This window comes from Rhinopithecus bieti, unplaced genomic scaffold, assembly GCF_001698545.2.
Source record: "Rhinopithecus bieti isolate Rb0 unplaced genomic scaffold, ASM169854v2 scaffold_18285, whole genome shotgun sequence".
Taxonomy (NCBI): domain Eukaryota; kingdom Metazoa; phylum Chordata; class Mammalia; order Primates; family Cercopithecidae; genus Rhinopithecus; species Rhinopithecus bieti.
In genome coordinates, this window is record NW_016809276.1 from 948099 (window position 1) to 973730 (window position 25632).

At 39.3% G+C, this 25632-nt stretch overlaps 1 protein-coding gene across 5 annotated transcripts in view; it reads left to right on the forward strand.

Annotated features, from left to right (window-relative positions):
- The window catches only part of CDH11 (cadherin 11), a 182282-nt gene that overhangs the window by 103665 nt on the left and 52985 nt on the right, over positions 1 to 25632 (forward strand). For all 5 annotated transcript variants that reach the window (XM_017889051.1, XM_017889049.1, XM_017889050.1 and 2 more), the window contains 2 exons: positions 15122 to 15521; positions 21210 to 21504. In XM_017889051.1, coding sequence (XP_017744540.1) covers positions 15294 to 15521; positions 21210 to 21504 — 523 coding nt within the window. In that variant the 5' untranslated portion in view covers positions 15122 to 15293. The remainder of the gene's footprint in view (positions 1 to 15121; positions 15522 to 21209; positions 21505 to 25632) is intronic.

A 25632-nucleotide genomic window follows, 5' to 3' on the forward strand; every position in this document is an offset into this window, starting at 1 on the left:
AAAAAAAAAAAAAAAAAAAAAAAAAAGGTCTGTGGAAATCGTACCTATGGTCAAACAAATTAAACATGAATAAATGCGTTTATAATATTATATTTAAAATTAGCTTTAGTGTTAATGATGCACTAATGCAAAAGTGAAATTTGGCTTTCTCCCTTGAACAAGATTTTCATGTAATATTAAAAGATAATGAAAGATTTACGTTTGTCTTTTGAATAAACAATGGGAAAAGAAAGGAGAGAAAGACAAATTGTTTGGAAAATTAAGTCTCCACTTTATCAACGAGTAAGTTATTGCATTTTTGAAATTTTGAGTTACTGTTTTAGATAAATAAATGACTTATGGAGACCTGGAATTCTGTCTTAAATTATCACATGTTTCACACCTTTGATATTTGACAAACTTTCCAAAATCAAATTGTAAATTGTTTTCTTATCCTATTAATCTTTTTAAGTCTCCTAAAGTCCAAAATGATGTATTTTCGTTACTTGGTATATTAAAATCATACAGGAAACATTGTCAAATATAAAAAATGGTGTTTGGCTTTCTTTGGGTTTTATTTGTATAAATGTGTTATCAGTATGTGTTTCCAAATTATGTGAAACTCCCATAATTTTGGCATGAATTAGTGTACATGAACAGTACTACCCACAACTGTTATGTTATGTTAAATTGTTGTGTTATGTTAAATAGTTGTGTACCTCAGAGGTAACTGGATTTCCTTGTCCATTGCATCTTGGACTGCTCCTGCTGTAAGACTTTTTGTCCTCCACAGACAATGGTGTATTGCTTTCATCCTCTTCAAAAGGTAGTTTATATTCAGATATAGGATTTTGATGAGTACTTTTAAATGCAGGTCTCTGATAAGTTGGGAAAGTGTACCATTAAATTAGAGAGGAAACATACTTCCAAGGCACTCTTGGAAAACTCTGTTCATAAATATTGAGCAAAACAGGAATTAATTGCATAGACTGAACTAATAAAAGACTGAAGTAATCTTTTATGACTTTTGCTGAAAACATTGCTGATCTTTTCTATTTTTTATTTCAGAGTCAATAAAATTTTTTTCTTTTGAGTTATTTATAGCTTCTAGTAATTGAGAAAAGTATACTACTATGAGCAAAATTTGGAGTGCATATCTTTCTCTCTCCCCTATTTCTTCAGAATTTGGAAACTATGTGAGTATTCTTACCTTATGGCAATATAGTTATTTCCGTAAGCGCAGTGAGAGTCTGTTTTTTTTTTTTTTTTTTTTTTTTTTTTTTTTTTTTGTAACTAGACAAAATTGAAGAAACTCTATTTTTCCAAGGCTTTGACTTGAATAATGTGGTTTCATATTCAGACAGACTGCTTTAAGAAATCAAAGTTGACTTATAGAACTGATAAAAGCCACTTGGGAAAATTGGTCTCATACCTTGTCTATGGAGTCCCTACACAGGGTTCCTAACCTGTGGAAAGTAAAGATTGTCACTTTCTGACAGGCCCAGAAGCCCCAAGTTATCTTGGGTTCTTGAGTGGAGAGGGATTCACCAAACTCATTCAAGTACTTGCAGGCACAGATAAATTCATAACTGAGCTTAAGACTTTAAAAAGTCTAATCTAAGATTCCTTACTGAACAAAGTTCCATCAAAGCCAATTTTAAAAATGGACCTATATGGCAAATAATTATTCTTGCTGCACTTTATAGAGAAAATCAGGCCAAGTATAGTAAGGCTGACCAATCAGTTCTACCATGATTTGTTTTTAATTAAAATGGGGACCAGAGAGAAAATTGTTTCAAAACTATAGTACATCTGTAATTAGGTTCTGGTCTGGCCTATTGTTCTGGCATTTTTTTCTGCAATTTAGACTGAGTCTACTTATTTCTGTGAACCAACTAGTGATCTCTGGCTGCTGATCAGAAGAAACAAGAGGAATGGGTAATGCACAGATCTAGTTCTGGGCACATACTGGAATCAACTGACTACTCCGTATTAACTTAGTTCTAACAACTGTCCAGTTCATGGAGAGCCTTCTTATTTAGTTTACTTGGGATAATTTTATTTTGCTTTACTGTTGTGGAAAATATTTCTGTCGTCCTCTTTGTGTAGGAATACAGGATACACTTATTCAACATTTTCTTATATTGAACACTTATTAATCTTTCAGATTTCCATTTTCTCACAAGATTCGGTTATGAGTGGCCCTCACTATACTAACACTGACTGAGCTACTCTCTACCTTGAATAAAAGAGACACTAATAGTTAGGCAGGAATATCATTGGTTCTATTCAGCCTGAAGAAGTTAAGAAAGATGGATCTTCATCACTCTACAACCCCTAGGATGAAGCATTCCCTTGCAAAAAGGAGGGAGGAAATATGTCAGAGGCATTCAAACCAGACTGACTCCATCTTGAATAGGGGCTAGGTAAAATGAGAATAAGATATGGTAGTCTGCATTGCCAGGAGGTTAGGCATTCTTCACTACAGGATGAGATAGGAGGTCAGCAGGACTGATTTCACAAGATACAGATCACAAAACCCTACTGATAAAGGGAGATGCAGTAAAGAAGCTGGCCAAAGTCCACCAAAACCAAGATGGCAGTGAACGAGACCTCTGATCATCCTCATCGCTCATTATTTGCTAATTACAATGCATTCCTCTGCTTAAAGACACTCCCAGCAGTGCCATGACATTTTACAAATGCCATGGGAACATCTGGAGGCTACCATATATAGTCTGTAAAGGGGAATAACCCTCAGTTCTGGGAACTCCTTAGCCCTTTCCTGGAAAACTCATGAATAATACCCCCTTTGTTTAGCATATAATCAAGAAATAACCATTTCTATACTTAGTCAAGCAGCCCATGCTGCTACTCTGTCTATGGAGTAGCCACTATTTGATTCATTTACTTCTTAATAAGCTTACTTCTACTTTACTCTCTGATATTGCTCTTGAATTCCTTCCTGTGTGAAGCCAAGAACCCCTGCGGCCTCCCAGGTTGAACCCCATTTTTGGGTTTTGCCCTGTGAAAATTCTGGTAATGATTTATAAATAAAACATTCTTTTTCCAGAAAGGCATTGGGAGCACTAGCTGTTTCTGTCAGGCAAGTCAAAATTCACGACTGTAATTCACAATAGGATTACCCAGAATTATGGAAAATCTAATTAAGTGAACCATATTATCTGAGACCCACAAAAGACACTTAATGTTGCCTTTGAAAGTCCTGCCTGTCTAAGAGGTGTTTCACATGTGCTTCAGAAAATACTCTGCGTTTGTACTAAGCACTTGACTAGTTTGCTGTATCCCATTACTTTTCTTTTATCCTTAACTTAAAAAAAAATCCCATTACTTTTGATAAATGACACTAATACACCTGAAAAGACAGAAATAGGCTTCAAAGATTGGATTATTTGAAGCAACAATGAGATCGTTATGAGGCTATTGTTGATGTCTGCTTTCTTAAAATGAAGGGGGTTGCGAACACTCTGTGGTATATGTAGAGCTACAAAAAAGCCATTTAAAAATGTGGCAGAGTTTGGTCTAATCTCAGTGTGATGGAGCAGTTTGGTGAGGTACATTAGAAAGAAGTCCTTCAGAACAGCCCACCCACACGCTGGTGAAAGTCAAATTTCTGATCAGCGGAAGCAGCTTGACTTTCTGCATTCCTCCTTCCTGTTCAGTGGCATCCATCCACATACTCTGATTGAGCTGGATGGATACCTGGGGACCCTGGTGGATTATGGGCACAGGATGGGTTTCTCAGAATTCTAAAGGCTCTTGGCAGTGATGATTTAAGGCACTTTCTTCCCTGGCTTTAGCAACTATTTCAAAAGACCACATCAAGCCCTTTTCTGTTATTAAGGCCACCTTGGGACAATTCCTCCTCTCACTGTTTATACCTTGCAAAACTGACTATGGAGAGTGGTTCTCTGCAGGACATTAGATTCCAGGGAGAATATGCAGATTGTTATTCTTAGTTCACTTCTCCACTGCAAATATTTAAAGAGCTCTCTCAGGTCATTACTTATGAATGCTTTATTTTTCCCCTTTCTAGAATCTGGCTGGTTGTTTCCATAGAAATAGTTTAAAAGGAGGGGACTGTTGTTAAATCAGGTTTTGGGAAGAGAGGGCGAGGTAGATGCTATAAAATTATCTTTTCCTCTTGATGCTTCCCCTGCCCTCTCTGCTTTTCTCTATAAAGTGAAGAGTTGAGATTCTGTTTTTTTTTTTTTTCACTCTTTTTTTTTTTTTGAATAAGTTCGTTATCATCATTGTATCTCAGTTTTCCCATTGGTCTATTGAAATAAAGGACTAATAGCTCAAAGTCTCTAGAGTGTCATTCAACTCTGAGATTCTAGAATTTAATAATGCAGTAAAATCTCCACACTTGAAAAGAAACGGTAGAATTGATAATACCTACTCTTGCAAGAACATTGGTACCTAATTCTACTTTGAACTTTTCCCCTGCACATCTTTCCACTGGTTTCTGAAAGCTTTAAATGTTTTAGGCCAGGCGCGGTTGCTCACTGTTGTAATCCCAGCACTGTGGGAGGCTGAGGCAGGTGGATCACCTGAGGTTGAGAGTTCGAGACCAGCCTGGCCAACATGGAGAAACCCCCCTCTCTACTTAAAAAAAAAAAAAAAAAGAGCCAGGCGTGGTGGCGCATGCCTGTAATCCCAGCTACTCACAGGTGGAGGTTGTGGTGAGCTGAAATTTGCCGTTGCACTCCAGCCTGGCCAAAAAGAGCAAAACTCCATCAAAAAAGAAAGAAGGAGAGAGAGAGAGAGAGACAGAGAGAAGGAAGGAAGGAAGGAAGGAAGGAAGGAAGGAAGGAAGGAGGAAAGAAGGAAAGAAAGGAGTGAGGCCGGGAGCGGTGGCTCGTGACTGTAATCCCAGCACTTCGGGAGGCTGAGGCAGGTGGATCACGAGATCAAGAGATCGAGACCATCCTGGCTAACACGGTGAAACCCCGTCTCTACTAAAAATACAAAAAATTAGCTGGGCGCGGTGGCGGGTGCCTGTAGTCCCAGCTACTGGGGAGGCTGAGGCAGGGGAATACCGTGAACCCCGGAGGCGGAGCTTGCAGTGAACCGAGATCGTGCCACTGCACTCCAGCCTGGGCGACAGAGCAAGACCCCGCCTCAAAAAAGAAGGAAGGAAGGAAGGAAGGGAGGGAAGGAGGGAGGAAGGGAAGGAAGGAAGGAAGGAAGGAAGGAGGGAAGGAGGGAAGGAGGGAAGGAGGGAAGGAGGGAAGGAGGGAAGGAAGGAAGGAAGGAAGGAAGGAAGGAAGGAAGGAAGGAAGGAAAGGAGAGAGGAAGGAAGAAAGGAAGGAAGGAAGGAAGAAAGGAAGGAAGAAAGAAAGAAAGAAAGAAAGAAAGAAAGAAAGAAAGAAAGAAAGAAAGAAAGAAAGAAAGAAAGAAAGAGAAAGAAAGAAAGGAAGGAAGGAAGGAAGGAAGGAAAGGTTTTAAACTAAATGCTGTTTATTCCTCAAACAGCCCTTCTCCTGTTGAGGCCAGGAACAGCACCACTGTCTTCTCACTCTCCTCTCACTGTTGCCTCATTCTCTAACCTCAATCTTTTTGGTTCCTAAAACCACCTACATCTGCACGGTTTCAAGAGTAGCCCCTTTTTCTCAACCCAAGCCTTATTTTTTCTGGTTCAGAACCATATTACCTCTCACCTGAACTATTGCAATGCCTCCAGAAAGTCTTCCTTGACTACATGCCCTCTTCTCTCAAGAAACTTGAAGAATCCCCTGTGCCTGTGCTGCCTAGATGGTAGCCAGTAGCCCTATGTGGCCAGTAAGCTCTTGCAATGTGGCCAGTAAGCTCTTGCAATGTGGCTAGTCCCAACAGAGAGTTCCTTTAAATATAAAATGTACATTAGGTTTTGAAGGCTTAGGACAAAAAAATATAAAACGTCTTGAGAATGTGTATATTGATTCCATGTTAAAATGATATAATTTGGGGCATACTGGGTTAAATAAAATACATTGTAAAAATTAAGTTCACTGATTTTTTGAACTTTTAAAATATGGCTTCTAGAAAATTTAAAATTACACATGGGACTGACATTATGTTTCCATTAAACAACACTGGTCTACTTTTTCTCAACTCGTCACATATACCTATTATTGCATTTAGCAATCTCTATCGTAATATTGGTTTCTTGTTTCTCCTTAATAGACAATGGACTCCTAGAGCCGCTTCATGAGGCTTATTCTTTATTGGATTAGTGCATGGTATCTGGGGGTTACAATATGTATTTATGCATTCTTGTTGAATAAACAAAACTCTTAACTCATCTTCTTAGTCACCTGCTGTGGACCAGGCCATGTTCTGTGTTACAGCAGTAAGCAGCAAATAAAAGGTCCCCGCCTTCATAGACTACATTTTGTGAATGATTACCATATGACAGGTACTGTACAAAGTACACGCAGTGTCTCTTTTTCTCTTGGCAGTCCCCCTGTGAGACTGGTCCTAGAGTTCCCCTCCTCCTCTTTTTTTTTTTGAGATGGAGTCTTGCACTGTCACCCAGGCTGAAGTGCAGTAGTGCGATCTTGACTCACTACAACCTCTGCCTCCTGGGTTCAAGCAATTCTTCTGCCTCAGCCTCCCAAGTAGCTGGGATTACAGGTGCACACCACCATGCCAGACTAATTTTGTATTTTTTTTAGTAGAGATTGGGTTTCGCCATGTTGGCCAGTCTGGTCTCGAACTCCTGACCTTGTGATCTGCCCACCTCAGCCTTCCAAAGTGCTGGGATTACAGGCATGAGCCACTGCGCCCTGCCGGGCTTTTCCCATTTTTAACAGGGCACTGTGGAGACTTGTAGAGGCTGATTTCCACCTCTAGTGTAGTGAGTTTAAGTCTTGAGCTCTAACCTTCCAACTCTTTCTGACTCCTGAGCCCATCCTCTTAACTGTTTAGTAAGAGCTGCCACTCCTCACCTCCATTTCTCCTGCACATCGGTGACAGCTTGGCTCCCCTCAACCCCATGACTAGAAATTCTGAATGAATTCCCATTGTTTATCCAGTAAAGTCCTGATTCCTAATACTGGAATTTAAGGACCTGTCACAATAGCAGGGGCTCAGCATTGTCTAGCCCCAGAAGGCATGATTGCTGTGATGCTCTAGGTCACTGGGGCCTCAAGTTGTATACAACGCAGCCCTGCCAGCTGGGACCTAGACCTTCAAAATGAGATAAAAGCTTGCATCTAGGCAAAGTCACTTACTCTCAGCACAGACTCACAAGCCCCTGCAGATATGCATGGGAGACCTTTTATAGGCTATTTCCAACCTCCTGTTTTGTAGAAGGAGATAGTTAACCCACAGGGAAAAGTATTTTTTCTAAGTTTGCACTGTGGTTCAATGGCAGAACCTAGGCTAGATCACTAGTCTTGGCTTTGGTCTAGAGTTATTTTTCTTGTCTCAGTCTTAGAAATTCAGAGAAGGCATTTTCTATATCTGAACAAGTGATTCATGCAGCTACATTATTTTAGTCTTGACTAGCAGAATCACCAAACTTTTTTCCTTTTGATTATGGTAGTTTACTATGTTTGCTGTTTTGATGACAAAAGAAATCACTCAAGTGAGTTTACATACAGGAAGCTTGTTGTCATTCAAGGGCATTACAAGTGATCTCACAGAAATTCAGGAACAGATCAGTAGCATGGGCTCCATGAAGACAGCTGCTGAGGGAGTCTTTAAATTGCCAAGATCTTCAGATGCCCTGTATTCTGCTATTTACATGACTCAGAGACAGAGGTCACGTTTGTTTCTCTTTAATTTGTAACTGGTTTGCTGTAAGCCTTGATTTCATTGAAACATTGGTCATGAGATGTCGTTTGGTAGTTACTCCATTTCTCAAGTTCCTTGTAACCTTCCTATTTTAGTTCCCTTACTAACTGCAGAAAGTTCTTGTTTTCTTTCAGTGAAGTTCCCAAAGAAATCTGATTCACCCATCTTATCATTTTGAACTAGGCTGAAACAATCAATGGTTGGTTTATGATTTACTTGTCATTGAACTGGGTGTGGTTTAATGAGCCATGGCCCAAAGTGGGAATGGAAGCTCCAGGCATTGGAAGTTGTGGATATGGGAGTTTACTTGCAAGAGGTTTGAGTAGGCAAGTATTGAAATACAGGACCGATACTTTACAAATTTGTCTGCAGAAGTGTAGTCATGGATTCCTTTGTGCTCTTGCACATAGTCCTATCTGTACTGAACACATCATATCATCATTCATCTGCTTAGACAACAGTCTCAGTATTGTTTGAGAACAGTCTACATACTGGAGGTACATTGATGCCTGCGTATCCTCAGAGTTCAACCTAGGCCTGGAACCATTGAAAGGTTATTGCCAAGTGAAGGAACAGACAAATGAAAAAAAGCTTGATGCATATTTACTGCTTGGAGACAAAGGGAGGTTTACATATAGGCCTTTGATACCACAAATGACATTACACCGCTTTGCTCTAATCTTCCCTCAGGTATCTTAGCTCATACAAAAGAACAGATGAAAATAAAATCTATTTCTCTTTCCACACATTCATATAGAGTATTTATTCATAGTTAGAGATGACACTGCAGACAGAGTTATTTCCTGTAGTGTTGATATATGTTATTCATCTTAATGATCAACATTTGAAAATATTACACCAAGAAAAAGATTGTCTTAAGGACAGAGTAGAGTACAAATAATAAGTTCTTCATTGCACATATTGCACTTAATCATGTTATCATTTGAAGATGATTTAGTTACTTAAATAGATAAATTATCACTGAGTGACTATACAAGTTTTAGGTCTGGGGTGTTACATTGGATTCCTATAATATTTTGTCGCCATGAGACCCTAAGAATATAAAATCTGATTGTATTTATTTAAAAAATTAGTGGAAGTCACATCTAGCAAACGTTATGTTATATAGCAAATAAAATTTTTGGAGCTGAGATGACCCTTGGAGTTGGTCATGCAATCTTCTTGTATTGAAGATTGGGAACAGGAATAGCCAGGTAAAATAGTCCAAAGTCAAGCTTGGCTTCTGCAGTCCTGTAAACTTGCATTTGAATTACAACATTGTCAGTGATTCAGGGTGTACCTGGGTGGGTTACGTAAGGACACTGAGCCTCACTTTCCTCCTAAAGTCTGAGTGATATATATATATATATCAAATATATATATCACACACACACACAGATATATATATATATATCACATATTATATATATGCAGTTGTGGTGAAAATGAAATAAAATAATGTATACCAAGCCCTTAGCATACTGTCCAGCACTAGAAAAATCAAGCACCTGACAAAGGATAGTATCTACTTTTATGACAATATAATGTAAATCATGAGTGCTGGAACCAGGATTTGAACCCAGCTTTGCCTGACACAGGTAGTGAATGATCTTTCCACTTTCAAAGCAGAACTTCTGTCATTCTGTATCCCTCCAGAAGCAGAGACTCAGATCTCCACTGAAGCAGTTTTAAAATTTCCACTCACCTTTGCAGAGCGCTGGGGTCTTTGATAAGGGGCCTTATTTGCTGCCTACTTTAACATTTGAATTTGGTATTAGAAATTGGAGCAGCATATGCCATAACCTTTTTGCAGTCTCTGCTGTGTATTTTGCACCTGAGAAGAAGTGATTACCCCAAGCTTATGCCTTGCTCCAAGTCTAGAAATCAGGGGAGAAGAATTACTGGGAAGTGTGACTCAATAATTCTTGTAATACTTCTTCTCCCTTATTCTCTGTGATTTCCACAGACATGGCATAATTCCTGTGATTTGATTTGAAATGAGAGACCAGCTCAGTGCTGAGTGATGAGATCTGAACGGGGAATAAAATATGCTTGAATTAATTTGCATAATAGAATTGGATTGGTTACAAAGCTGTGTTTGTTGAAAGGGATACCAGAGCCCCTGAGCTCAACAACAAGGGGACTTTGCAGATACAGAATGGGGTTTTGAGCTCTGGTGTGGGCCTTGGTAATATTCTTAATGTAATAATAACCTGTCTCTAACTGTAAATTAGCTACCTGGAAATGAAAAAACAGGTCAGCCCATCTGATCCTTCCAGCTCTGTGGGGAGGGCACAGCTGAAAAACCAAATCTGCTTGCTTTCTGCTAAGCGCTTTCGTCTTGCATTCTCCACCCAGTAACAATTTCCAGCAGGAGTCCAAATATACTTAAACACCCGTATATGTCATTTTCTTTTACGGAGACAAAAGCAGGCACAGCAAGAGAGTTTTACGCTCAAGGCGCGGTAGCTTATGACGGGCTATCTGCTCTCAAGATAGAGGGGTGAGCCTTCCCTTTCGAGCTGGTGGCTTTGCACATCTGTTTTCCTGTCATGTTATTACTGCTGTGACTTTCAACAACATTTATTTTTCCCTCCAAGCAATATGCTCCCATCATAAAATAAAGTCCTCCTATATGTTTTAGTAGAATCCCAATGCTTAGGCATCCTGGCATACTGCTAAAAAGTGTTTTAATGGATTAAGAACTACCTTGGGGGTCTTCATTAAAACCAATTAGAACATTGATATATTTCCCTAATTATTACCAACATCAAGGTCTCCTTAGGAGGGCAGCCTCCTATTAATTTTCATGGGAGATTCCTACTAAGTCCCTACTACTGAATACATCAATCAGTTCTCTCAATTCTAGAAACATTTCATAAACCGGAACAAAACAAAAAACAAAAACCACTCTGAATACACCTTTTCTAACGTACACATTTAGAAATTCTGAAACAGGTATTTAAAATAAAACCAAAGATCAAATTTTGTATCATATGTTGTTTAAAGACCTGGTTATACTACGTTATTGATGGTTATTGATGGACTGATGTAATTACCTCTTGTTCATCTTCACTTTGGTTATTGATATAAAATGCTTTTTCCTTCTTTTTGGTTTGGATAATTTTTTTTTATTATAGCCTACTTATCCATGCTACCAAAATTTAAATTATCATCATTTTAAGGCTATTGTGTCTATTTGTATTAGTGTGCCTAAATTCGAACTGCAGCATTCTCTTAGGTAAAATTGTAGAGGGTAGGAATACAAGTCCTTGAACCAAACATTCAGAGTTCAATCCCAGCTCCTTCATTTGCTGGCTCTGTAACCTTGAACAAATTATGTAATTTTGATGTGCCTCAGACTACTTGCCTGTAAAATGGGAATAGCAATAATGCTACTTTTTAGGGTTTTTATGATTTGATGACTCAACTCATGGAAAACATGTCCAAGAATGTTAGGCGGATAACACCTGGCAAATTTTAACTATTATTAGTATTTTCATTCTAGTCCTGTTATTAGGATACACTGAGCTCCAATGGTAATTTACTTCCCACATTTAGCTGGCTTCTAGGTTACTGCTTTTTATCACAACATTCATATAATTTCCTTATGAACTTCAAACTCAAACAAATGACAAGAGTTGTGGTTGTTCACTGGTTAAGAACATGGATTCTAGGGCCTGACGCCATGGGTTCAAATCTCAGGCCTGCTATTTACTAGAAGTGTAAGTGTGCATAAGTTGTTTAATGTGTCTGGGACTCTGTTTCCTCATCCTTTAAAAGAAGAATATTCATGGCTCCTATTCATAAGGTTGTTATAGAAATTAATAGATGAGTACTATTTGTAAAGCTTTTAGAACAGTAGCTAAGGAAAAGAACTTGCTACATAAATTTTCATTCTGAAAGTGAATAATATTTTTTTTAAAAAATTATGTCTTAAAATCAATCTTATATGTACCTAAAATTAACCATAAAAATAACTTTCTGTATTACATATAGTCATATAAGCATTTAAAATGATGGGCCATTGCTCTTAAAAGCAAGTTGATTCAGTATTCTTTCCAAAAGAAGAAAAGAGATAATTTAATCTTTTTAACAGATTGAATGTTATTGTTTATTAATCATGTGGAAACTCTTAAATTCATTAGTATTAAGCTAGACATTTTTTTATACAAGAAAAAAAGTTGTCATCTTGTTTCAACACTTCTAGTGTTAGAAATAATTGTGCTTTACAGCAAAATGGCAGCCAGAAGAAAGAGGTGAAGAAATATCAACTTTAATTAAATCCTTTCTTTCTAATACACTTCACAGCTTATATGCAAGAATAATTTATCACTGTGTGAATGAGCATTTAATACTTGGCATGGTGCAGGATGGGCAGGGATCTTGCCTCACCATAGGCTGTTTCCTTTCTCTTTCTTCTTCTTGAGTTTTCACAGAGTCAATGTCAAGTTTGGAGTTGAAATTTGAGATTCAAATCATATATTAAAATTTTATTGATGGCCTGCTTTGTGCTCAGGTGCCAGACATATAAATGTAAATAAGATATAATCCCATCCATTCAGAAGTTTACAGTCTAGTAAGGAGACACTGTATGAATCAGCAGAAATGCCCCTCACTAGTTCACTGAAACTCTAATTGTGAATATGAAGCCATTTGAAGAAAATTTTACACAGGCTTCATTTTACAGAGTGAGACAGAGCCTCTGAGAGTAGAATCAATGATGTTCCATGGCAAATTAGTGCCAGATTCTCCACCAAATCTTGAGTTTCATGACTTCTGCCCAGAAATCTTTCTGTTGTTTCATATTGCCTCATTTTAGCATCTAACCCCTGCTAGGGCCTTCTTTGTGCTCTTTCCAAACAGTCAGTTTGGCTTTCTAGAAACAGCATCTGATGTATTATTAAAGTGCCTGAATGTAAGGAAGAAGTTGCTAAATGATGACACTGCCTTTTCCATCTTTCTCTCTCTCCCACGTAGCCTTTTACATATCCAAAAGTGTCTGTTTACAACAAATATTATAGATTTCAACTCCCCTATTCCTTGAATAAAGACTAACATAATACCATAATAACATAATACAAAGTGTTATTGAGAAAAGTGACAGTCACCAGGCATTAACTGCACATCTGTGGCCTCCCAGATACCACTTCGCCATATTACAAAGGAAACAGAAAGGCTTGAGCTGGTATAGTCAAAGGTCATCAAAATGGAATGGATCTGTATCTACAAATTATAATTTCACCAGTTCTTTTATTTTCTAGGTTGCTGAGGTCAGATGGCTATGGTATCCCAAGTAACTCATTTGTTCTCAATTCCCATCTTGGAGAAAGCACCTCATCACCCTCTTTGGGGCATCTCTACGTTCAAGGCATGGGTACCCTTACAGTTCCATGTGGCTAAGGAAGCCTCACAATTATGGTGGAAGGCAAGGAGGAGCAAGTCACATCTTACACGGATGGCAGCAGGCAAAGAGAGAGCTTGTGCAGGGAAACTTCCCTTTATAAACCTGTCAGATCTCCTGAGACTTATTCACTATCATGTGAACAGCATGGCAAAGACCTGCAACCATGATTCAGTTGCCTCCTGCTGGGTCTCTCCCACAACACATGTTAAATTCAAGATGAGATTTGGGCGGGGACACAGCCAAACCATATCAGACCTTGACCCATTATTTCTCCCGTAAATATTTCCGTAACCATCAGTGGTTTCTTGAGATCTTCCCCTGTATTGTGACACTCTGGGAAAAGAAGAAGGAGCCTAGTACATGCCCAGTTCCCAACTCTGTGTTCAGGCCTGTATGGGTGCAACAATTCTTGTCATCCTCATTGTTCACATGAAAACATTGAGGTTCAGAGTGATTGATTGGCATGCCCAAAGTAACCCAGATTGTAAAATATGGAAGTGGTATTCTGATCCATCTGCAGCTGACCTCTAAGTCTATGTACCTTCCACTATGCCAAGATCCATGCTCTTTCCTTCTTGCTCCCTTTTTTCCCTGAACTATTTCACCCAAAGAAGATAGCAAAAAAATTAGGTGATGACAGTGATTCCTACAATGCCCAATAAGTTTTTCAGTTTCATTTAGACCCAGATGCTGAAACAGAATGTTATCTTCAATATCAATGTGTCATCCTCCTGAAAAAGAACTATCTCAGGTTCCCTCACATTGATGGTGAACTCATCTGATTCTCTTTCTGGAGTCTGAGTGGCACTCCAGAGAGAGAAGGTGATTCTCCAGAAAACAAATGTATGGTTCTAAGAGAGGAGAACAAGCAAGGGGAATTCCTTAGAGAAGAATTAAGTTTTCAGCATGAGAAAGTCCGATGAAGAAGTCCAGAACCCAAGGCAGAAGTTAAGGACTGCCAATGAGAACCAGAGTGCTGGAGAGAAGACAGGAATGACTGTAGGTCAGAAACCTGTGAGGAATGTAGAAAGGTGAAAGGCATTACTGGCTTATCCTCACTGGTGTTGAGTAGCTCAGTCATGGCTGGGTGCTGGGAACACGACCTTGGGCTGGTTAGTAGGACATACTGTTTTGTTTTATTTTCCTTCTCCTAGTTAGTGAAAGCTTGTAAAATATCCTTTCTGAGACTTCCAGGCTAAGCAAGGTAGGATCTTTGGCTTCGTGGACGGATCTTTGCCAGACAAAAGCAAATCTTCCTCCTTGAATTGACACTATACCCTTAACTGATTTACCAAAGAGACGTTGACCCATTATTTCCCCTATAAATATTTCAGTAGCCATCAATGGTTTCTTGGGATCTTCCCCTACATCCCTTCTCTAACACGATCCATTGCCTGCCCGCCTTCTTCATTACTACCTCCAGGCATGCTGAACGTCTTGGAACACACTGTGCTTTTGGATGTGATGTTCCTTCTGCACAGAATCCCACACTTTCCTTTCTTATTACAGCAATTCTCACTAAAGGATTGAGTCCAGCCATCCATCCTCTCCCTGAACTGAACCCCAGTGTGGATTATATGTTCCTCATCTGGACTCCTTTAATTCCCTGTTTTCTTATTAAAAAACCATATATAAGCACAGTTTTGATCAATTATAATAACAGATAAATATGGAGTGCTTACTAGTACCAGGCATTGTGCTAAGAGACTTATATGCATTACTCATTGAATCCCAGTGGCAGCTTTGTAGTGGGTACACTCTTATCCTCACTTCATAAATGAGCAAGCTGAGCTCAAAGCAGTCAGTGAGCTTCCCCAAAGCCTGTAGTTCCCACGTGATAAAACTGATGCCCAGTCCTGAAGGCTTACTGAATGGAATGGAAACGAAATGGGGATTCGGCCTGCAGCTAATCCAACCTCTCTCTGCTTGCAGAAGCTGACTGGGGACGTGGGCAGCCCTGACGTGATGAGCTCAGCCAGCAGAGACGTTCCATCCCAAGAGAGGTCTGCGTGACACGTCCGGGAGGCCACCCTCGGCAAGACCACCACACGGTTGGTGGAAGGGGTGACAGCTGCATTCTCCTGTGCCTACCACGTAACCAAAAATGAAGGAGAACTACTGTTTACAAGCCGCCCTGGTGTGCCTGGGCATGCTGTGCCACAGTCAGGCCTTTGCTCCAGAGCGGCGGGGCCACCTGCGGCCCTCCTTCCATGGGCACCACGAGAAAGGCAAGGAGGGGCAGGTGCTGCAGCGCTCCAAGCGTGGCTGGGTCTGGAACCAGTTCTTCGTGATAGAGGAGTACACCGGGCCTGACCCCGTGCTTGTGGGCAGGGTAAGGCTGCCTTCCCTTAATCCTGAGCTCTCCATCCCACCATTGGAATAATCGTCTGTGGCCAGAAAGAAACAAAAGGCCCACAGGCATCTAAGAGAGAAAACACCAATGGCCTGAACAGCCAGTAAAACCACCCAAATATTGTACATAATATGTTATTCCAGACTTTAAAAAAAATTAATAGACTTATCCATGTTGAGAATACTTCTTAGGTTTTTCCATTTAGTTTTATGGAGTTATATCATAAAACTCATTTATCATATTATTTAAATATGGGGTCTCTCTCTGTTGCCCAGACTGGCATGCAGTAGTGTGATCATAGCTCACTGTAATCTCAAACTCCTGGGCTCAAAGGATCCTCCTGCTTTAGCCTCCTGAGTAGCTGGGACTACAGGCTCATGCCACCATGCTTGGCTAATTTGTATTTTATTTTATTTTTTGTAGAGAAAGGGTCTTGCTGTGTTGTCCAGGTTGACTTCAAACCCCTGACCTAAATGATCCTCCCTCATCAGCCTCCCAAAGTGTAGGGATTGCAGGCCTGAGTCACTATGCCAGGCTCAAACTCCATTTTGAATGACTGCTTAATAGCCCATTAAACAGACATAGCCATAATTAGTTTAACCATTTTCCAGCTGAAGGCATTTCCCTGACCACACCCTAATCCCAACCTGAATGCTCCTCCTTTGGACCCTTTATCATAGCTTTCCTTTGTGTATTTGATGTGTCTGCTTATTAATCTGTTTACTTGACTAGACCTCAAGCTACTTTGTGTCAGGAGCAGTGTCATCCTTGTGTATTTATGTCCTGGTGCTAGATCCAGCTTTGAAGAGATGAATGAATATGTATCAGAAGGTTGGATGTGGTTTTATCCCTGTTTCCACAGGCATGGTAAAACCCAGTGAGATGACTTCCCATTCCAGGCTCTGTGGTCTCTGTGTATCCCTTACAGAAAAGTGCAAGTATAGAAAGAGAGTCCAAAATACAAATTCAAGAGAGTTTGGAAAATTACCTACCCACTAGCATTTGTAGTAAAATATACAGTTATCTTTCAGATCATAGTGACATTAAAACTACAAAAAGATATGTGTGGCTAGTGCAGTGGCTCACACCTGTAATCCCAGCACTCCGGGAGACTGAGGCAGGTGAATCATTGGATGTCAGGAATTCGAGATCAGCCTGCTCAGTATGGTGAAACCCCGTCTCTACTAACAATGCAAATATTAGCCAGGCATGGTGACGAGTGCCTGTAATCCCAGCTACTCCAGAGGCTGAGGCAGGGGAATCACTTGAACCTGGGAGGGAGTGGTTGCAGTAAGCCGAGATGCGCCACTGCACTCCAGCCTGGGAGACAGAGTAAGACTCTGTCTCAAAAAATAAATAAAAAATGAATACATAAATGAGAAAATTATTAACAATGCCAGTTAATATGAACAATATTAATAGTATTATTCATTACTAATGCAATTTTCATATTTTTTGTTAAAGTATTTTTATTATTTAAATTTAAATTATTATTATGAGACAAAGGCCTCCATCTCAAAAAAAAAGAAGAAACAGAAAACAAAAAGATCTTTAGATACATAAGAACTGAAATCCTATGATGTGGAGCTGCTGTGCTAGGCAAAATGTAAACTAGATTAAGATAGCTCCTGGCCTCAAAGAGGTCTAGTGGAAAAGAGACAGTTACCTAAGTAATTAAAAAAGTAAAAATAAAAAAAGGAAAATGAAGAATAATGAGGAAATTCTATGTAAATGATTATGAATTTACATAGTAATATTTGGGAGAGATGTCAAAGGAAGGTTTCAAGGAGAACATGGGGATAACCTGTAACCTAAAAGATGAGCAAGAATTATCCAGTGGAAGGTAAAAGGGAAAGACAGTAGGTTTGTGGGGTTTCTGAACCCTACTGATTTCTACAAAGTTATCTTAATTGTTCTTTTACATGAGAACAGCACTTCGTATTCACATAATTGACATACTTGAAGGAGATTCGTGTTAGAATCTCAATGACATTGTGTAAGTTTGGAAAAATTTCTTCTTGAAGATGTACCAAAGGAATTTCACTCATTTATATCCCAAATGGAAATATGTGGAAGTCGACGTGAGAAATGGAAATGGAAATAATTGGCATATGGAATTCCCCAAGTAGAGGAGATGGGCTGTGTGCCCAGAGAGGAAAAATAGATTTCAGCCATGGCAAGGGATGTGGAGCTTGAATGATGTGAAGGGCTGTGCATGAATCATTCTGAGATATGAATAGAACCTTCTGCTTTGGGGACTTTCTCAATGGGAAGCAGTGTGTGTGTGTTCAGGTTGGGGGTTGCAGAAGAAACAGGATCTGGAGAGTCATTTCAGCATCTCTGTGGAATAAGCAATTGTCATGCCTACTAGAAGAAAATAGAGAAAAAAAAGAGGGAAAAGGAAAAGTCTAGTATTATTCATGCTGTGTGACCTTCAAAACCTAGGCGCATGAGAATGAATCTGATGTCGGGTTGGATAGGGGAAAAATAAATAAAGTGGTTGGTCCTGTGGACCTTTGTTTTGAAATGTGCTGAGACAGTTCCCTAGAAATAGGAGGGATGGAGTAGATGGTTTATTTCCTAACAACCTTTGATTTGATGACATTCAAGGTTGAATACTTAAGATGCCCTGAAAAAGTGAAATTTGGTAAACCATGGACTTTCAGATTTCTTGTGGAAATACAGCCTGTGTCATGCTGTGCTATGCGGAGAGGGAAGCCATTCGTCTTTGGAGTTAGGAATTGGCTGAGTATGCCTCAGCAACTGGATCCCTTGATAGCACTGAATGGTTTCTGAAACTGTGTTGTTTTGTTGTGTGTGTGTGTGTGTGTGTGTGGAGCCTAGTATGTATCCGTGTCAATTGTATAAATCATCTTTGTTAGATACAAAAAAGGGAAGTTATATCCAACTTTCTGACCTGAAAACAAAGTAGAAAAATAATAGGAAATGTTTTGTTAAATTTTTAGTTATTTGGCTGATCATGAAATAGATCTGGTTAATTTTCAAGAAACTTGCCAAATTTATACGTAATATATGAAGGCCTCCAGAAAGATTCAATGTCTGGGCATTCCCATTAAAGTCAACATTGTATTTATACTTTCTTGTTCCTCATTCGTATGTCTTTGCCCTTAACTTCTGCCAGGTCTGCAGCAGGGTAAACAGAAGAACAAAGGTAAGCCTCCCCTGAGATGGGAGTGGGGGCAGAAACTTTCCCTTCATTAAGGAAACTTGACTGAATGAAGATTGGGGCAATTCTGTTCATCTGTCCTAGGCCATCAAACAGCTTTGTGTTTTACTGTCAAATGGACTTATTCATCAGAAATGTGTTAGCCATAATTTCATGACAACACGTTGTTATGAATAATAAATTCTGAAGAAAAGTCTGTTTATTTTTTCCTCCGAGAAACAAAGAGTACTAAAAACAAAATGGTCTTTGTAATTTGTACCTACAGGTAACTCCCTGAGCTGAAATAACGGGGTTTCACTGAAGCACTGCAAATCAGTTAGATATCTTTGGGGAAATTGAAAGAAAACGAAATATTTAAAAATCAATGTATTCAACCTTGCTTTATGAGCAAGGTCTCTAGGCCTTAGTCTCATAATAATAATCATGAGGTAAGGTCTCTAGGCCTTAGTCTCATAATAATAATTTAAATTGAAATAATAAAACACCAGTTTTAACAAAAATATGAAAATGGCATTAGTAATAAATAATACTATTAATATTGTTACTATTAAATGGCATTGATAATAATCATAGTTTTATTTTAATTAATTAATTAACTAAAATTAATTAAATTAATCGTGCCTGGTTAATTTTTGTGTTTTTTTCTAGAGATGGGGTTTCAGCATGTTGGCCAGGCTGTTCTCGAACCCCTAACCTCAAGTGATCCACCTGCCTCAGCATCCCAAAATGCTGAGATTACAGGCATGAGCCAATGTGCCTGACCTCTTTTTTATTATTTTAAATACCATTTGAATAAAGCTCTCTAGTTTGCAATGGGTTTTCTTACTTAGTAGGTAGAAGCAAGGTCTTTTTCTCTACTTGACTGCTCTTGAAACCCACTAGAACAGTAAAAATAATGCTTGCTTTTTCCCACAAAGGGCAGAATGAGGACCAAGGAACTCAGATTAAAATGACAGCTGCAGAAATTAAGGTGGAACAACAAGGTGGGGTGAGGAGTGTTTTTGCTACAGGAAAACCAGATGTGATTTTTGGGAGACTTTCATATTTGAAAACACAGAGCAGAGTGAGGTGGAACAGAAGATGGTTGGAAGTTAAGAGACCTAGTTGATTTCTTGGACCTTACAAGTGTGAATTTAGGCAAATATCATCTTATCTCTAAGCTCTGTCAAAGAAGACAAACTTGGGGATGTTTAAGATTCTTTCTGACACCTAAGAAATTGTATACATACCAACCCATACAACTAGTCCTACCTGCCTTTAGGGTTAGGATGGACACTTCTTTCAGGCAGGCCACATTCCCAAATCCTCATACCCTGTGTACTGCAAAGCAGGCCTTCTGGAAAGATCTGATCAGTTCAATTGTTTGTAGTAACAAAAGCCAGGAAACAAGCTAAGTGTTCTTTAGAAGGGGACTGCTAAAAAAAAAAAGAAAAAGGAAAAAAAAAAAAAATCATTGGCCGGGCGTGGTGGCTCATGTCTATATTCCCAGCACTTTGGGAGGCTGAGGCAGGCAGATCACTTGAGGTCAGGGGTTCGAGACCAGCCTGGGAAACATGGTGAAACCCTGTCTCTACTAAAAATACAAAAATGAGCTGGATGTGGTAGCATGTACCTGTAATCCCAGCTACTTGGGAGGCTGATTTAGGAGAAATCGCTTGAACGTGGGAGGCGGTGGCTGCAGTGAACCGAGATCACGCCATTGCACTCCAGCCTGGGTGACAGAGTGAGACTCTACCTCAAAAACAAACCCCCAAAACAAAAAATTTTAAAAAAAGATAATAACCTCCATACAGTGGATGAGGAAGATCTATAGTTATAAACGTGGAATGGTCACCTTTGTTAGAGGAAAAGGATGAGGTGAAGAATGATGTGTGTACTCTGGAACTTAACTGTATAACACTAAATAAGGGTGCATATGTATGTGTGTAGATTTCCTTGCATATGCATAGAATAGAATATTTCTTATAGGATTCACAAGAAACTGGTTACAGTGATAATCTCTGAGCAGAGGAGAAAATGAATGAATGGGAGTCAGAGTTGAGAGGAAGACTTACTTATTGCATGAATGTTTGCTTATGTTTTTAAAAATAAACACACATTTATTTCAAACTATTGAGACATGTTTAGGTTTTTGTATTTTGTATATGTGCATATATATGGAAAGAGGTGAAGGGAGAGCATGAATCTTAGAATTAAATATACATATATATGTGTGTGTGTGTGTATGTATATGTTTGTGTATGTGTGTGTGTGTGTGTGTGTGTGTGTGTGTGTATATTTGAACTCTGGCTTCACTGTTCTGCAGTGTGACCAAGGCTATGATATTCTCTAAGGTTGCCTTTCTCCTGTTGTAAAATAGGATGAGAACATCTCCCTTTCCTGGCGTGTGTGTGTGCAGCAGATTGTTGCAATCACTTGTAAGTGAGTTTCCCCACTGCATTCCTCATGAAATTAAAAATCTCAATTTCTCTTTTTTCCAGCTTCATTCGGATATTGACTCTGGTGATGGGAACATCAAATACATTCTCTCAGGTGAAGGAGCTGGAACCATTTTCGTGATTGATGACAAATCAGGGAACATTCATGCCACCAAGACGTTGGATCGAGAAGAGAGAGCCCAGTACACGCTGATGGCTCAGGCAGTGGACAGGGACACCAACCGGCCACTGGAGCCACCGTCAGAATTCATTGTCAAGGTCCAGGACATTAATGACAACCCTCCGGAGTTCCTGCATGAGACCTATCATGCCAACGTGCCTGAGAGGTCCAATGTGGGTGCGTACCGTGGGAGAGGCCTGCTCTGCTTCCAGGCCTGGTGTCTCTGTGGTGGGTGGGCTGAAGCCCGTTCTTCCAAATCAGGAGGTAGAGCTCCTTCTCTATCTTTTATGGCAAAATTCTTTTGTTCCTCTGTAAAATGGGAATAACAGTTTCTAGTCTTGTAGGAATAGAGCTAATACACATCCAGTCACTAGGGCATATTGATGTCTAATAGATAATGACAACGGTAATATTTGTTGCATGTAGACACTGTGTTAATTAATGACTTACATGCACTGTTTTATTTAGTTTTTGCAATGATTAATCTTTACAGTAGGGTAATTCCAACTCACCATATTTCACAGATAGGAAACCCATGCCAGAAACAAGTTAACTAATTTCTTTAGGGACATTTGTGCGATTAAATGGATCTAAAATGTACATTTAACTACAGCACTATGTCACCATGTATTAATTCAGAAATAGGTATATCTTTTCAACATGCTTGAAGACATATTAAGTTGCTAAAGGATAATTTTTTGAAAGATTTCTTCAAAGAATTAGCCACCTTCTGGCAATAGCTTTCTTTATAACATGCACATAATGAAACATTTATATAATGTTTCTTTTGAGAAACATTCCTCATATTAAGAAAGGTTGGTCTTTCAAACAGTGAGTAGAACTGTTCTAATCAGGGAGTGAGTCTGCTTAAAAGAGTCTTAGAGCTCAAATGAATTCAGGATCATTTTACAGACGAGAAAACCCAGCACCAAGTATAGGAAATCAACCTACTTAAGAAAGGTAGGTTTGACTCTAGAACGCTAAGATCCTTCCACTGTGCATACAGAGCTTTTTATGCCAGAAACTGGTGTATTCCTTTTCCACAAGGAAAAGTCAGGTGCTCATCAAAAGCCAGTCTGAGCCATTTCCCACCTTCGTCTCTTCCATTTTCGCTGCCCAGTCCTTCAGCCTCTTGGTGTTTAGCATGTGTATTATAATGAGAAACAACAAATATCAAATGAATCCATATAGAGGGAACAGCAGTGTCAGCAACTGAGTGTCAGGGGTCGGGATGGGGAAAGTCAAGTCGTCAAAATATATAATCTGGGGAAATTTTCATTATTCTCACCTTTGCAGGCTCATTGATGTTTAGGTATAACATTCAGGCTTTCTTTTTTTTTTTTTTTTTTAGTTTCAATTTTTATTTTAGATTCAGGGGGTACATGTGCAGGTTTGTTTTATTTTATTTTATTTTATTTTATTTTATTTTATTTTGAGACAGAGTCTCCATCTGTTACCCAGGCTGGAGTGCAGTGATGCTATCTCAGCTCACTACAACCTCTGTCTCCCGGGTTCAAGCAAATCTCCTGCCTCAACCTTCCGAGTAGTTGGGATTACAGGTGCGCACCACCATGCCCGGCTAATTTTTGTGTGTATGTGTGTGTTTTTAGTCCAGACGGGGTTTCACCATGTTGGTCAGGCTGGTCTTGAACTCCTGACCTCAAGTGATCTGCCTGCCTCAGCCTCCCAAAGTGCTGGGATTACAGATGTGAGTCACCGTGCCCAGCCCATGTGCAGGTTTATTGAGTGAATATACATGAATATACTGTGTGACACTGAGGTTTATGATATGAATGACCCCATCACTCAGGTAGTGAACAGAGTACCCAATAGATTTCAGCAGTTGCCCTCTTGCCCCACTCTAGTAATCCCATGTATATTATGCCCACTGAGTAAATATTGGGTCCATTTATACCCAATGCTTAGCCTCCAGTTATAAATGAAAGCATGTGGTATTTGGTTTTCTGTTCCTGTGTTAATTTGCTTAGGATAATGGCCTCCAGCTGCATCCGTGTTGCTGCAAAGGCATGATATTATTCACGCCACCATGCATAGTATTCCAGGGTGTATATATATATATATATATATACACGACATATCCAGTCCACTGTTGATGGACACCTTGGTTGACTCCATGTCTTCGCTATTGTGAATAGTGCTGCAATAAATATACAAGAGCAGGCATTTTTCTTGTAGAACAATTTATTTTCCTTTGGGTCTATAAAGAGTGATGGGATTGCTGGGTTGAATTGTAACTTTTTTTTGTTTTTTTTTTTCTGAGACGGAATCTCACTCTGTTGCCCAGGCTACAGTGCAGTGGCATGATCTTGGCTCACTGCAATCTCTGCCTCCTGGGTTCAAGCGATTCTCCTGCCTCAGTCTCCTGAGTAGCTGGGATTACAGGTGCCCACCACCACACTGGCTAGTTTTTTTGTATTTTTAGTACACAAGGGGTTTTGCCATGTTGGCCAGGCTGATCTGAACTCCTGACCTCAGGTGATCCGCTCACCTCATCCTCCCAAAGTGCTAGGATTATAGGCATGAGCCACCGCGCCCAGCCTTTAATTGTAATTCTGTTTTATTTGAGACTTTTCCAAATTGCTTTTCAGAGTGAACTAATGTACATTCCAACCAACAATGTATATGTGTTCCCTTTACTCCACATCCTCACCGGCATGTTATTTTTTGACTTTTTAATCACAGCTATTCTAACTAGTGTGAGATGGTGTCTCATTATTGGTTCGATTTACATTTCTCTGATGTTTAGTGACGATCAATTTTTTTTTTTATGTTTGTTAGCCATTTGCATATCTTCTTTTGATAAGTGTCCATCCATGTCTTTTGCCCACTTTTTAATGACATTGTTTTTTTACTTGTTGAATGGTTTAAATTCCTTATAGATTCTGGATACTAGACCTTTGTTGGGAGTGTAGTTTGTGAATATTTTCTCCCATTCTGTAGGTTGTCTCTTTACCCTGTTGATAGTTTCCTTTGTTGTGCAGAAGCTCTTTAGTGTAATTAGGTCCTGCTTGTCAATTTTTATTTTTGTTGCAATTGCTTTTGAGGACCTAGTCATAAGTTATCTCCCAAGGCCAATGTCCCGAATGGTGTTTCCTGGGGTTTTATCCTAGGGCTTTTATAGTTTGAGGTCCTACATTTAAATCTTTAATTCACCTTAAGTTAATTTTTGTATATGGGGAAAGGTAGGGGTCCAGTTTCATTCTTCTGCATCAGGCTAGCCAGCTACCGTAGCATTATTTATTGATTAGGGAGTACTTTGCTCATTGCTTAATTTTGTCAACTTTGTTGATAATCAGGTGGCTGCAGGTGTGTGGCTTTATTTCTGGGTTCTCTATTCTGTTCCATTGGTCTGTGTGTCTGTTTTTGCACCAGCAACATGCTATTTTGGTTACTGTAGCCTTGTAGTGTAGTTTGAAGTTGGGTAAGGTGATTCCTCCAACTTTGTTCTGTTTGCTTAGGATTGCTTTGACTATTAGGGCTCTTTTTTGGTTCCATATGAGTTTTAGGACAGTTTTTTTTTTTTTTTTTTTTTTAATTCTGTGAAAAACGATGTTGGTAGTTTGATAGAAATCGCATTGAATCTGTAGATTGCTTTGGGCAGTATAGCCATTTTAATGATATCAAGTGGGAAAACATTCTATTCTCATGGGTTGAAAGAATCAATACCATTGAAGGATCAATATTCCATTTGTTTGTGTCATCTATGATTTCTTTCAGCAGTGTTTCCAAATTCTCCTTGTAGGGATAGTTCACCTCCGTGGTTAGATGTATTCCTAAGTATTTTATTGTTTTGTGGCTATTGAGAATTGCACTGTATTCTTGATTTGGCCCTCGGCTTGAGTGTTATTGATGTATAGAAATGCCGTTGGTTTTTGTACCTTGATTTTGTATTCTGAAGCTTTACTGAAGTTGTTGATCAGTTCTAGGAACCTTTTGGCGGAGTCTTTAGAGTTTTCTAGGTGTAGAATCGTATCACTAGTGAAGAGAAATAATTTGACTTCTTCTTTTCCTATTTGGATGTTTTTTATTTCTTTCTCTTGCCTCATTGCTCTGATTAGGACTTCCAGTACTATGTTGACTAGGACTGGTGAGAGTGGGCATCCTTGTCTTATTCCTGCTCTGAAGGAGAATGCTTCCAGCTTTTGCTCAGTCAGTGTGATGCTGGATGTGGCTTTGTCATGGACGGCTCTTATTATTTTGAGGACTCAAACATTGTATTACGGCATATGACAGTATAGTCTTTGTTGTCAGACAGTGCTATGAATCATGGCTGCACTCCTAATC